Here is a 15666-nt window from a genome sequence, read left to right on the forward strand (position 1 = left end):
TTCGTTGTACAAGGCACAGCCCTTCCTCCTCTTAGCACTGTACTTTAACATTTTTTAAGAGGGGTTTTAAGGCCTGTTCCATTTTCTTTCTGTGCTTTCTTTAATGAGGCTTTTTTCCTTCATGCATTAAGGAGGTGGAGCAAATGAACCCTGGATGGCTGAGGAGGATTAGCAACAGATGAGATGTCCTGTGGAAGTTGCTTTGCAGAGGCCTGTGGTAATTTCAAGCTGCGATGCAACTGCCCCCTGGTTTTTAACTTCAGGAAGAGATTGTATTACCTCAACCCTCCTCCCCAGACCAAGCAGTTGTCCCTGGGGACAATGCAAGGTGACAAATAAAACCGCATTATATTTTGACAGCCTTCCAGCCTCGCATCCCCCAAACAAACCAGCAGTCAATACTCACGGTAATGAGGGTCCATGTAACCATTTCGGGGGTCCATGGTAAAGAGCGTCCCACGATAAGGTACAGAAGGTTCAGGAAGGTGCGATATAGATCCTTGGATCTCCTTCTTGATTAATGAGGCCCTTTCCTCGCTCGACGTGGAAGGCTCTTCACTGATCTTGCCGAGGCCTTGCCCACCCTGTGGCTGCATTGTGATCGCGTTCCTTCTCTCTCTGTGATAGGTCTGCCCAGGACTTTCATCCTCTGCAAGGTAAAAAAAAAAAAAAAAAAAAAAAAAAAACCACAACAGGGAGAAGAAAGAGAGAAGGGAAGGAGAAAGAGAGAGACACACTTTTAGACCATTTATAGCAATGACAGTAAAGAAAAGTTCTCCTCCTCCCGGTGTAAGTTTGTGGCAGAAGGTGCCCGTGTGGCTACGAGGGATGGTCTGGGGGAGCCCGACCCTTCTCAGCAGGCAGCTGCTGAGTGGTAGATCATCACCACCAGCGGGGCTATCAGTCTTGGGAGCACAGACACGGGCTTGCTGTTTTCTTGCCTCTGGCACCAGGATATTGGGAGTTTGGGCTGCCTGACAGGGAGGCAAAAAAACCCCACAATCTGTCACTAAGAGAAGATGAACCATGCTGGCTGGGCCTAAATCAAACCTAGCCACCCACTGCTGCTCCCCAGTCCAGATCTACTCCATGGAGGCTTGCTTGTGTGAGGGGCTGAAGCCTCGCAGGAAGGTCGCAATCAATCAGAAGGTGGGCAACAACGACACGGGTAAAATGGCTCAAGATACCGCACCAGCAGCACAAGGCAGGCGCAAGTGAGGCCACCCGCTCCAACAGTGTCACCACAAGGACGCATGGGGAGGGTGGTGGAGCATGCTCCCCCCTCCTTCTTCCCCCCATATGCACACACACACAAACCCACAAATTTGTAGTGGCAAGGGGAAAAAGAAAAGAAAAAAAATAATGAAAAAAGTTGGAAGGCTCAAAGCCACGCCCTAGTCTGGAGTAAACCTCAAGGCCTGTAGTACCACTTTTGCTGGGTAAGGGGCCTCCTGATGGTGGCTTCACCAGCCTCCCTTGCAAGGCAGCCCCAGGACCAGGTTTGGAACCAATCCTCTGTTCCCACCTGAATTTTAACCCCCATGGACCACATACACCCTCTGAAAACCACGCCAAGCAGCTCTGTTCTTCAAGAGCCAGATGCACGTTCCTTGGTGGACTTCACACGTTCCATGTGGTGGAGGGGTTCTGTTAGCGACACAAGCCTCTATTGTAAATACTCTCCTAAAGTTGCAACACCGCTTTAAAATATGCAGACTTTTCTCTAAACAAGCGTGATTGCTTGCTGTAATCCTGACCCATACCCATGCTCCAGGTACAGCCTTTTTCAATCAACCACCCTACACATGCAGGCATACACCAATATGTCTTGAAGAAGTAGTGACAAATATGCTTAGCTTCAAAAGCTGCTCAGCAGTTCTGTAACTGCATGAGGAAATTCGTATTATTAAACCCCAGGCACAAAAAAGGTAACTAGAAAGGAAATTAAAACACCCCTAGGAAATAAAACTAAGGTACACTTAACTCTACAACCCACATGTAAGGAAGAATCATGGACAACAGTGCCAAGACTGCACTTCAGTTGTCAAGAGACTGGAGGTCAGGGCTAAAATTTCCCTTGTACCTTGCCCTTTCACACAGCGAAAGCACCAGTAAGCAATTCACCAGGAGATTACTTTCACCAAGCCTGACACCAGCATAACTCAACCTATTGGCCTCCATGTGAATTAGATTGGAAACAGGCTCCATACGTATAGATACCTAGACCTGAATATTGGCCAATTATATGCATAAACTAGCTACACCCTTGCTTTGCGTGCAGTGCTCACTACGCTTCTCCCTGCCCCCTCTACTCCCAAGTAGCAACAAGAAGAAAACCCAGCAGCATAACCTATTGAGTGCTTAATTATTTTTCTGTCTCCACATACAACAGCAACCAGGGTGTGCTGACTTATCAGCATCTCCCAGGGACCGAATTCTTTTCGGAGCCAGCAGTAATTTGCCATACAGAGTATTTCCAGGACTGGGTCTGAGAAGAAAGAGTTAATGGAAATGGACAACAACAGTGCAGAGTTTAAACCCTTTGCCCTTTTCTACATTTTATTAATATGCACAGGCACCAGTCCCTGCTCTGGATTAGCAGGGTTTAGGGTTTCAACTTTTTACACCCAAGCTGGCTTTAGTTAGAGAACTGCAAAAAGGAGTCTAAAACTTTAAAACTTATATGAGGTTTCTAGAAAGCTGCTCGTATAACTAAAAAATAAAAAATAAATCACCCCAAAGTCATATTTTCCATCATGTTGCTCTCTAGTCGGCGTCTTTTATGTTAAATTTCAACCAAGAAGGAACTTTCACTGATGAGATGTAAACTCTTGTAAAAACAGAGGATTACACTGTATTTGAAATCCTGACAGACCCTTAAGCAGAGCAAGCTAACCTGTGCTACCACAGTACGGAAAGAAGCAAGCTGGAGTGATTTGTGGGGCTATATAATCAATCCGAGGATCAGATAGGATTTCAGTCCTTTTACTTTTCCATATAAAGATACTATTTGTTAAAACTGCCATCCTGGGATACAACAGGGAGCTGACGTCTGTCTGCAGGCACCACTTTCATTCTTTCCTTTTCAAAACTTGCATGTGTCATGAATCAAGGTACAAGTGAGGGCTATGGAACAAGCCGACTTCCAAACTGCTGAATGAAATTCAAAACCTCCTTTCAGTAACTTTGAAACTAAAAGCAAAATGTGTTTTGTTTTAATGAGCCTTTTATTTTTTTTCTTTCGGTTCCTCAAGAAAAGAAGTAAAGACAACAAAAATGCAGTTTTACTCCTCCTGCATCAAACTGTCTCTCTCTCCTCACTGTGAAATTACTGCTGTTTGCTGTTAGAAGTCAAACATTCCTGTAAGTTGTCTGCCATGTAAAAACTCCCGCAGAAGTACTTTTGGCGTTGTTTTTTGGTTTTGTTCCTGTTTTCCCATGTAAACATGACGACATTTTTTGCAATAATTAGGCATATTCAACATCCAAACATCCCGCTAAGCATTTGCTTCACGCTGCACACCCCCGAGCTGCTTTTGATAGGCGGCTGATGAGAAACTTGGCAGCACCGGCGCTGCATGACACGAAGAGGCGAGAGGTTTGGTTTTGCAGGAGCTCCTCGGGCGCCGAGCGGGAAACTCTTCTTGCTGCAAAGCTGCCGGCTCTCCCTACGGCAGGCGAGCCACTCCAGTGCACCAAAAGGTGAAAGCTGTCTAGTCTTGCTCTGTTTCAGCTGAACCGTTCAAGAAAAGTTTTAAGGGGAAAGTGCAGGCAAGCTGCGCTGGGCCAAATTATTGACAGAAAGATAGCGCCCGCCATGGCAACAAGTGGGACTCTGTAGCAAAGATGTAAGCAAACAGCCGACTTCTCTGGCAGCATTTGCCAAAGGCATTTACAGCCAAAGATGCAGCAACTGTTCCTGCTGCTCTGCTAACATTTTGGAAGTGGCCAGCTTTAGCACCGGAAGAAACATCTGATTTTTCAAAGTCTTGCAGAGATAAATACCCAAGTTAAAAGGACTGATCCGTCCTTATCTCCACCTGCTCCCTGTCTGTTGGGAACCCAATGACTGCAGCATAGCTCATCCCACCTTTTGCAGATGTGAGAGAGAAGACTTGAATAAGGAAAAAAAAAAAGTAATCAGGCCCCAAGGGCAATCTGGATAAGCTTCTCTTTCTTCATGTATACCCTACTCTGTCTTAACAAACCAGTAGCCAGAGACACGTTACAAGTGTCCAGCCTGGGACGACTGCATTAATCCAAGGGTCTCCCATCGACCAAGAAATACCTAATTTAGTCCTGCTATTCTAATGAGCAGCAGTTTTTCTATTAGAAGGGCTGAACACCAAGGACCACCTCATTTCATCAGCAAGCTTTTTTAAAAAACTCACACTGGACAGCACACCTGAATAAACACACTTACTTGTTTAGCTAATTTACCCAGAAAATTAAAAATCAGGACAAAACAAAACCTAATGCAAAAATGCATTAAACTTTCTGTACCTGTTGAACTGTTTTTGCTTTTTTTAAATTTTAGACCAAGACAAAGTAGAAGCTTTTTAACTTGAAACCTCTTAAAGTCAGCAACTAAAAACCTAAGTTGAAATCTATTGATACACCACACTAAAAATCAGTCTCAACACACTTCAGAGAGACCCCCCGCTTAAACAAGACAACACCAGCACAGTTAAATCTGCTTACATATCAAGTTTCAGGGTGGTTGGAACTAGATGATCGTTAAGGTCCCTTCCAACTCACACCATTCTATGATTCTACAATATTTCTGCACACAACTTGCCGCAAGCGTTCCTGTCTCACGAGAGACCTGCCGATGCACTTTGGCTGGGTAAGAGAGGAGGACAAGGTACTTACAACTCAGTCCAAGAGACCCTGGCTGGTGCTCCCTCCAAGCTCTTCTCTTGACCAAAATTCTCTGGCTACCGGGATATGGGCATTCCTCCCTCTCCTTTCCTCTCTCTTTCTTCCCCCCTCTCCCCATCTCCCTCCCTCACTCTCAGAGGCAGTGCTTCTCCCATTAGAGGAATTAAAAGTGGTTGGTGCCATGCTAAATTTAACAAGCTCATTAGTATTCTTCCTGTGTGCTTCCTAGTGAACTCTCCCTATTCAAGCAGCTCTCTCTAGCTGAGGGGTCAGGCGGCTAATCATTAAATCAAACTAATGTCACCCTATCACAATCAGCCTAAGAGAAGGAGGGTTTATTATTTCAGTTTATGCTAAATAAACGGTTTTACAAATGGTCTCCAAGCAAGGTCAACAGCAGCTTCAATTACAAGACAAACTTAACAAGAGTTGCTATAAACCAAGTGCTCCATATTGACCTAAGCACAAGCTCGCCTCTGCATATTGCCACTAGCAGGATTGTACAGGAATGCATATTGTAAAATAAAGGAAAGGGTAATCTTTTCTTTGCCAGAATTTGTGACTGCACAGAGACTGCTCATTCACCTCTCCCCAACCAGCTTGCTGCTCAGCTCAATTCACCCCACACAAAGGCTGAAGACCAGACCTCAATGGACCGAGTGAAACATGTTCAAAACTAGGCTCTCTATTGTGACTGAATTTCTTAACATCTTTTCAAAAAGCGGAGAATGCCTTGAGGCTAAAGGAAGAAACAGGCTAATGGTGAATTGGGAATACTGAGCAAATTTCAGAGCCCTTTCCTCCTAGCTTTTGAGGTTGAAAGCAAGCTCTTTCCTTTCAAGTTTCAAAGTCCTTTTTCCTCCCGCAGTGTCACAGAAGGATTTGAAAAGAAGGTAATTGTGCTCACAGTCCCCCTGATCAGAGCTTACGTCCTATTTCTGGTATTTCGGAATACTTCTTGCAATAATGGTGCATATAGCTCAATCCCTTAACCATCCTGCACTCTGCAATTGCTCATTAAATGAACAATTGCTGGTATAAAATGCCTTTTATGTTCAAGGTCTGGATATAAGATAAGCATTCTAGTACTCTAAATTTGGTTTACTAAGGAAACTCTCCATCATTAAATTACAAAACTGAAGTCAGAATATCAGTCTTCCTAGAAAAGTAGCATTTCAGGTTGCTGTGAGCCAGAAGAAAAGGGAGGGAGGAGAGGGGAGGAAGGAATGTAAAGCAGATTGACTACTTAGATTCTTAATATAATAGATACCTAAGTAAGAAAGTGATTTCCCTCACGTTTAGGAAGTCTAAGTTTTCAAGACTTGCTATCTTCTTCCTTGAAATGATGCAACACAGCAACTGCCAGCACACACGTATCTGTGCCTTCTTGCATATACATGCTGATCACTACTCTCTGGCCACCTTAAGAGCAGAACAGGAGGAAACACCTCTGTAGGATTGTGCCTGTCTTTAAAAGCAGTGCGTGTTGCAACTGAAGTTTTGGGTGGGTACACTAGTTTAAATTGGGCACTCTTGGTCCCAAGTTTGTTATTTTCCTGCATTTGGAGAAACTGCACATAAAGCACATACTCTGGAAACGCTAACACAAATATAAAGCACAATGCCCTTAACTAGTTTTAAAAACAGACTCAAATCATACTACAGGCAAAAAAAATCTGTTAGATAACAAGTATGGTACTCACTTTATTTGCAATGCTTAAGCATACCTTCCACTAGACTTCTGTGCTTATAAATAGCATATATTATCTGAGCTCACCATTGAAAATGAATGGACTTATATTCCTGTTTGTAATGGATTTTCAGCTTAGCTATTGTCCCATGACCATATGCATAGTATTTTCTAGAAACTGATGTGAAAGCTTTGGAATATGAATGTACAGCTATTTTCTCTGTTGTTTTTTTTTGTTTGTCTTGAGAAAACTGTTATATTCTTTTGTTCATCATCTTTAACTTCCACTGGAAAAAAAAAGGATTTAACAATGCAGCAGAAAGCAGACCCAAACCCAACAAAACCTGCATAATACTCCACCTTCTCATTATTTTCCACAAATGATACATACGTTCATTTTTGCTGCACCTACAGAACAAGTCAATTCAGTCTTTTTTTTTTTTTAGTTTTTTTTTAGTTTTTTTTAGTTTTTTAAAGTACAGAGAAAGCCAGAACACAATGCATCAATACAGTTTCTATGACTTTCAAACAGCTCCTCTTGGTCAATGGAAAAGCTCCCACCAACCTGGAGGAGACAAGAGTGGGCCTGTACGGAGCACACACAGCTCCAAGTCCAAGCTGTGCATTGCTCTCAGCAGAACATAGCTCGAACCCTCTTCCAGCTGTGCACACAACTGTTCCTCAGGACTGCTGGGGAACCTGCTAATGGCACAAAGCAGCTTAAAACTCAAGTAAACACTTTCAGACATCTAGACTGGAGAGATCCTTATTAGTAGCAATGTCTTTATCTCAATTTCTTGATTATCCAGATGAATTTAAACTTCTTTGTGCCTCCTGACTGCTCCCAACTAAAACCAAGGGGCTGAAGTTAAACAGACATACATGAAATCAAGTAAAATAAAGACACCTTTAAACTTTCATATAAGCAAACACCTACTGCATTTAACAGGGAGTCCACAACTACAAACCCCATCATCAGACCTACAGAGATGTAAAAAACATCATTTAAGCTGAAAAAAAAAGTCCTACGTAAGGAATTCAAGAGGCAGCTGCAGACACAGCTACCTACAAAGGCACAGGGTGCTTTAGAAACCTCCTTGTCTGTCCCAGGACTCTCATTATCAGAAGGTGGACAAGGAGGGCAAGAGGCAGAGCTGGGCTGCCTTGCACCTCATCCTACATCTCACTTGATCACGCAGAACACAGAGAAAAGAAGGAGAAACATTTGGGTATATGCTTGAAGTTACTGACCTGACACTTGAGCCATTCCACTGACTTCAATGACTTTAGATGAAGCCATAGAAGTTGCTTGCTGCAAACCAGATTCTCATGGCATCCTGTTGGTCATGTTTGCCCAGAGCTGCCCAGAAGAATGGCCACTCAGCTGATACGTGGAGCCTGAGCCCCTGCAATGCCCAGCCCCAGCCCGCGGGGCCGCGAGTCTCGGGGAAGCTAATGGAGGCACTAATTCTCAGCAACTCGCAGGGTCAGACTCCAAAGAAGTGGGAACCTCACTTCTGAACAATCCCTCTCCTGGCCCACTTCCACACAGGCTTTAAAATAACAAAAACAAACAATTTAAATCAAAACAGCTGAAAACCATTTTCTTCCTTCCCAAGTTCAGGGCTACGTGTTTCTCCCATGGCAGACAGTGGATTACTGCGGTGATACTTAACACCGCTGGTGCGCGCAGACCCCAGCACGCTGCTTTAGGTGTTAGTGACGACACTGGCTGCAGAGGGAGAAACACTAAACCCTGCGCCCAGGTACCAAGCAGGTGGTGAGCTTTTAAGTTTACCTTCATGGCGCCTACAAGGCCCAAATCCTGCTTGCTTTACTCACACTGTAATCTCAGGGATTCAATGAAATGACTCATGCAAGTAGAGCAAGAGGGATTCGCCTCCAGCATCAGAAATGGTCTGAGCGTTGGGCACAAATGATCTGTGCCTGGAAAACGTACTGGAGATGTTTGTTAGCATGGAAATGCTGTATCATTAGCTTGATGAGAAGGGGACTCTTAATAGTAAAAGTCCTTTGTAGTTCCAGTGGACAAGGAAAGAAAGAAAGCCTTAATGCAGAAGTAGAAGATATTTGAAGGTAGAATTAATTGGCAAAATTATCATGTAGTATGTGATTTCTCCTTTAAACTTGCAGAACTAAAGGCAGGCAAAAACATCTCACTCCTTGGTATAGTAAATTTTACATTTTAATTTTGCTACTTGATGACTGGGAAACTCACACTAGAAAAAAAAAAACCTCTTGCAAAAACAATCTTACTTTTTAATTTCCCCTTTCAAGAAATGTTCCACCTTACAAAATTCAGCAAAGACTGCAAGTTATTGTGCAACAGCCCGAGCAAACTAAAATATTTGCACCAAGTCTGCCGATCAGGGCTAAAACTCAAGCTTTGCACTTTCAGATTATCTCCAGGATTACAGTTCCTCTCCAACATCTAGCTTCTTCTAAGAGCCAGACGTCTCCAATATAACTTGGAGAAAGATTACTACTGACATCAGGATCTGACTATTGGCAACCATTTCTCAGAAGGGAAAAACTCCTCAGCCCCTTGCAAGACACTCAAAAGGATCCTGATTTGAAAACATTATGAAACTCCTTCCATTAGCCAGTTATTAGACTGTTAGTCACTGCTTACTTCGAGCACGCTAATTAGTTACATCAAAGGCCCTACAATAAATTCCCAAGAGAGCTTTCCGGGGGGAGGGAAAGTGTATTTCTCAACCATCTAATAGCGCATTTACGCCTATCTGGGGGTAACTGCCTCATTTCACTCAGACACTGGGGGACATTCTGTGGTGCTGTCACTTTCTAACAAGCCAGCAGCAACACCAGGCCTTAAAGCTGTTTTACAAAGCTGTTTGTAGCTCAATATAAATTTCATTAGCCGTGCTTAGAAGCTGCAAAAGAGTGAAAGAGAAGTTATAAACCCTTTGGTGCATCATCATCTCCCTCTGTAACATCTACAGCACAGACACCTTGGCCTTGACAGAATTTAAAAAAAAGTTATTTTAATTAGCGTTGCATACAGAGTTGACATTTCTTCCTTTTTCCTTTGGTGGGTTCAAACTGCTAAATGCAATCATTAACCAATCACTAAGAGGTTTGCAACAACCCAAAGCCATGGCAACCCTTCAGTTTAGACGGCAGATATCACCGATTTCATTGCAAAATTTATTTATTGCTGCATCCTTTTGCATAGCTGCAGTAAGAGTCAGTGTTTCCATTATATCCATGTATTTCTGGGCCTCTGAAGCGTACCAGCTGCTTTAAAATGTTAGAGGTTACTCTGCCCTGATTTACAGTGGCTGCAATCTCTATTGTGAACAAATTATTTCACTAAGATCTCAGGGCAAACTCTGAATGCCTTTTGTGTGTGTATGTTCAGCTGTACATCTGTTTCTTTATACACGTATGTATACAGACATGTGGTCACATGCACTCACAAATTCAGCTCCACTTTACATTCTATAAAATTCAGCTGACTGCAGACCAGGTTCTGCATGACACATAGATGTCTGCCCGTAAGTGTCCACACAGGCATGCTGGACACCTGAATACAGAAATGAGGCTTTTCACATTCCTCATCAGAAGTCTAAATAATTCAACAGAAGAATGCTGCAAAACAAAAGCAAGACTTACAGTAAAAGATGTTTACAAGCAAAGAAAAAACCTCCCCAGAAAACTCTTGAGTTCAACAAACTATTTGATGCTTTGAATTATCTTCTGGACATCAGTCCATGCAGTCACTAATCCACAGGTGTCATCAAATGTTCCTGCTTCTCCCCCAAAAATTAAGTATTCCGAGAACTTCAAACCTGACACCATCTGTTTACCCATCCATTAGATGCAGTAAGTTCAGAGACTGTCTTGCCTGCCCAGAAACAACACCTTACAAAAGAAGAAATAAAAAACCAACAACTTTCTTTAGGCCGTAAGAAGTGCTTGATCTTTCAAAAAAACAGGCTGTTTTTTCCCCCCTCAGCCCAGTTTTGTCCACTAAGGAGATGCACACTGCTGTAACACCTCACATAGTTATCAGCCTCATACTCCAGTTATTAAAAATAATACTGCCACTCACAATCTAGCATGAGACTGGGTCTAAGGATGGGTGCATGTGAGTGGGCAAAGAGAGATGGAGAGTGCAGAGCCTGGAAGGAGAGAAGGGGCAAATCTTCATACCATGATCTCCACTCCTCTCACTTATAGATGGAATACTCTTAAAAGCTTTGGAGAGAAGACTTGTGACCTATGGAGTTGGAGAATTAAGATAACCAACTACATTTCACTAGCCCCTGTGGTCCCCTCCCCAGAATGATGAGTTCCTCCTTGCCAGTGCGTCTCTCCTACCTTCTTCTTTTCCACTGCACACTTCTGACCAGGCTTCCCAGCCTCTAGCTAGATCATCCAGCCTTGCCTGCTACAGTCAGGGAGAGGCAAGAAATCCAGAGAAATCCCATCTTTTTTTCTGGATTCTCAACATGACCCCACAACAGGAGGAACTACACACCAACCAAGATCATTTTGTGGATTAAAACAAGTAATAGCTAACGTTTCTGTTGAGTCTAGGGATGAGCAAAACTGGCTTCAAGACTTCACTTTTTTGACTACTTCTGCATTTGTCTTTCTAACCTTAATGCTGTATAATAGATTTTAAAAGAGACTGGAATACTGCCACAAGCTTTTAACAATCCAACCACATGCAGGTACTTAAGTGCCTATAACTGTCTTAAGCAATATTATGTATTTCCATTTACCATTACACAATGGACACCTGAGATCGGAAAGATAGCCAAGTTAGAAAAACACTTTCATGCTCAGAAATAAAATGTCAGAAGAATTTTATTATAACAGCACTCTCTCTTCCTACTTCACTAGCCATGGACGCTCAAAAAGAGCATTCTTAACTTGTTAATCATATTTTGGTGGCTTCATCCATGCACAATCTGGTAAAAGCAGATTCCAGTGCTTGCTTCTTATTTTTTTCTTATTATTTTTGGCTACCTAGATGTTCAGGCAACATTCATTTCATTGAAAAATAAACTAAATATCATCCCCCAAATAGAGTTAAATAAGCATGATTTGTATGGGAAGCAGGTTGGGGAAGGAAAAGGGACCCACCTGAAAAGTTCACTTGGCTATATACAAACAAGCAAAATTAAAAAAAAAATATATATATAAAGTACTGCACACGAGTATAATCACTTCTGTGTGCTGAGAAAAATGCAAAACTGTAGCCAGTAAAAAAAAATCCATTCCAATCCAGAAAGTATTCCAACAACAACAAAAAAATATGATTACCATATTTTACTGGTAGAAGCCTATTTAAAAAAAAAAAAAAAAAAACAACAAAAAAACAAACAACAAAGAAAGACTGCTTCTTCAATGTACCACCTAAGAATTCTAACTATTCCTAACTGCTCCACAGATTTTTTTCCCCATCATGGCAGAATCGAAACTAAAAAATTTTTTCCTCTGTTTCTATAAGTTTTGTGTGATAAAAAGGTGTGGCATTGGTGCATTGAACAAGTGAGGCCAAAAAGAAACAAAACTCACAACAGAACGGTGCTTCCTTTTGATAAACAACATATCCTTTTGATAACACTAAGAACCAGAGCATTTCACAGTGCAATTATCATGAAGCACTGAACCTCCAAGCTCTTGCAAAAGTAAAATTGTTTTGGGAGAATTCACAGCGGACTCCGGACTTGAAGATCTTTCTGCTCCTCAAATCTCACCCTGGTCTTCCATAAGCCACTGGATTTCTCACAACTCTGTCTTCACTCACCAAGTGGGTAAAATACTGATAACTGATTTCATATGAGAAAATGTATTCTTGTATAGTGAATCAGCACCGTAATGATGAAAGGATTCAAGGGATGGAGTTAGGCTCTTCTCAGTGATGACCAGTGATAGGACAAGGGGTAATGGGTGTAAATTGGAGCATAGGAGGTTCAAGGTGAATATCAGAAAAAATTTTTTTACTGTAAGAGTGACAGAGCACTGGAACAGGCTGCCCAGGGAGGTTGTGGAGTCTCCTTCACTGGAGACATTCAAAACCCACCTGGATGCGTTCCTATGTGATGTACTCTAGGTGACCCTGCTCTGGCAGGGGGGGTTGGACTGGATGGTCTTTCGAGGTCCCTTCCAACCCCTAGGATTCTATGATTCTATGAAACATTTGATTTATATACAGAAACATCTAGTTAGCTCTTAAGGCAGAGTATGTTGAACAGTCAGCCCACAGATGCCCTAAAAATCACTCTGTATATTAAACATTCCAATTTTGCAAAACACAGTGTGCCTCTTTTCTGTTACGTAAAATGGTTGTCCACAACTTGCACAACTTGTCCACAAATACGTAACTATTGACTAATAACCATTTAATATGCCCCTCAGCAGGGAAGGAAAAAAAACTGAAGTAAGAAACAAACAAACAAACCAACCTTTGAAATATTATGCCCTGAATTCATGAGGCCTACCTCACTCAACCCTCCTACTATTGTATAATTAGCAAAGAAATCTCACCCAAAAAACACGGTTTCTGCTTCTTCGTATCTAAACTATCTTAAGTTCCAAATGATGGCTTTTAATACACTTCCTGAAAAAAATTAGTAAGAGCAGTGAACTTTATTTACCTGTGTCCTCTACAGACTGCTAAATATTCCAAGAAGCTTTTTCACAGATAGTAGCCATGTTTTCTTTCCCAGAGCTAGACAGAAGGCCCATCTTGCAGGTATTTATTTTTTTTTCCTTTGTAGAGAAATCACAGTCATTTGGAACTATAATACAGATCTCACTCAAAACATAATGACAAATTCAGAATAATACTTTTATGCTTTGGACCAGTTTTACCGTAAGTCTTGGAAAGGCAAAAAAATAATGGAGAATAACCTGTAGCCTGAACACTTCAAGGTACTTCTACAGTTATCTGTCACTATGTTGTCAACTGTGCCACAACCATCTGTTGTATTTATATATCCCCCTTGCAGAGGATGAGATATAGCACATTTGTCCTATAAAATTCAATTAGCCTTTTTAAATGTACCAGAATTGTAACATCCAAACCAGCTAGCTGGGAAGAAGAAATCCCATTTGAAAAAGCTGTTTTTTCATAGCAAAAAGACTGGCAGTTCACAGCCTTCTCACAGCAGAATACATGTTGGGTTTGCTTGCTGCAAATCCTTTTGAAAGACTAGAAAAAAATCCTTTCCAGAGCAGTAAGGTTACCACTGGCAGCTGCACTGAACTATGTAGTTCCCTCTCTTTTGGGTCTTATCTTCAAAAATCATGGAAACAAAGATGTAAACTTGGACATTAAAGACTGTTAACATCAAAGTACATGCACTACTTTTGATATTAACCAAAGCCTTGCACCACCAATCTAACTGGCACAAATCAGGGGTGTCTATGTAATTTCAGAAACAGATGAACTGAGCTCTCTGCCATGGCCTGCATTTGCTCACTGAATTTTCAAAGCACACTGACACTGTATCTTTTTACAACTACCTGTCAAACAAGCAAGCATCAGGAATCCAAATTCCCTTCCTGGCATCTTAATTCAACTGTCCACATTTCTGAACAAAGCTTTCTATTAGTTTCTTTTCCTTTAATACATTTTTTAAACTTAAATATCTCCCTCCAGAGCAATTCCCTCACAGTGGGGCAAACCATGGTCTGTATCACATCACCACCCTTTGGTTTGCGTAAAAATTATTGCATATTATCTCAGAGACTTCATTTAGAGACGTCTGGCCTTTTTTCAGCCTTGTCCACCACAAACCTACCACAACACACCAGCACAGCTACAAAATGCTTTCAAGTGAGCCCGAGGCAATTTAATATGCCATGCCAAAAGAAGGTGAAACTTGCCATTTTCCTAGAAAGTTAAGGGAACTCAAGTTCTGAAAGATGTTTTCTGAGAGGGAGCTTGTCCAAGCCTCAAGTTAAGTGGAAAATATAAAAGGGCATAAAGAAATTGCGTAAACAGATGTCAATAATATGTTTGTGTAATGTTTCCCATATATCCCTTCTCATGTTTGAATCTGCATATCCAACAGAGCTTCAAATTCTTTACTCAAAAGGAGTATTTATTTTCCCCTAACTTTCACCAGTTCCCACAAAATCAGCATTAACACACACTCCCCCTTGCTCTTCAACACAGTTCCAATGCCATCTTCAAGACTTGGATTCAGATTTGTCTGGGCCTGAATTTAAAGGCATGACCTTACAAAAGGCTAGCTAATACACACAAACTAACAAGGCTCCTGCAGAAAAGGCAGCGCAAAACATCTGGGTACATTGCTGAACAGCACTTTGATTTTTCCTTTCCCTTATGCTTTAACTTATCAGCTTAATTCATACTGATGTCTATGCAAAACCCTCAGAACATGTTACCTCATAAAATGTCATACGATTTTAGCCAATACAATATAGTAGGGCTTTAACTAGCATAGCTTATGCACCTCATGTTACTAGTTTCTGAAGGAAACAAGGCTAAAATGTAACTAGCAAGGGAAGGTAGAAAGGAGTTTGGTATCTACTCTCCATAGCTTTCAAACCCTCTGATCACATTAAATCATCTTTGTCAGAGGCACGAGTTTCTATACTAGATCTCTACCCTCAAAAAAAGGAGGCAAATGGAAGAAATGCTTTTAGCAGCCCCTCTAATGCCAAGGTTGCAGAATTATTTCTCTTTATCATCCAAGAAAGTATTTAAGAAACATGGTGCAACAAGTGTCCCACCAGAAGAAAAAAATCTTTGATCAGAACTAGCACTTAGCAGACACAAGAGAAGCAAGACTGAAAGCCATGCCCCGGAGGAAATTCACAGGAAGGTTCACTCCAAGAAGCTTTGTATTTTGAACAGAGATGCTGATTAGGGATGTGATTCTTGAGCAAGTTTCCAGGATAACTCTTACAGCACCAGAATGCAAATGATTCATATGTGGTCCTGTGCACTACAGCAGTGTTAAAATTATTAAGATGTCCATAGTGCTTGCAAGTAGTTCAGTATTCTTCTGAGGACCAGGGATTTGTCTTCCACAGTCCCCTCAACCACTCAGGAATAGAATGCAGAG

General features: G+C 41.7%; 1 protein-coding gene across 4 annotated transcripts in view; it reads right to left on the reverse strand.

Annotated features, from left to right (window-relative positions):
- The window catches only part of GLI3 (GLI family zinc finger 3), a 194458-nt gene that overhangs the window by 142000 nt on the left and 36792 nt on the right, over window positions 1-15666 (reverse strand). For 3 of the 4 annotated variants that reach the window (XM_051612216.1, XM_051612215.1, XM_051612218.1), the window contains exon 2: window positions 407-649. In XM_051612216.1, the coding sequence (XP_051468176.1) occupies window positions 407-649 (243 nt within the window). Of the gene's footprint in view, window positions 1-402; window positions 650-15666 lie in introns of all 4 variants that reach the window. The other variant, XM_051612217.1, reaches the window with a different exon arrangement.

The sequence above is a fragment of the Apus apus genome, chromosome 2 (genome assembly GCF_020740795.1).
Source record: "Apus apus isolate bApuApu2 chromosome 2, bApuApu2.pri.cur, whole genome shotgun sequence".
NCBI classification, from domain to species: domain Eukaryota; kingdom Metazoa; phylum Chordata; class Aves; order Apodiformes; family Apodidae; genus Apus; species Apus apus.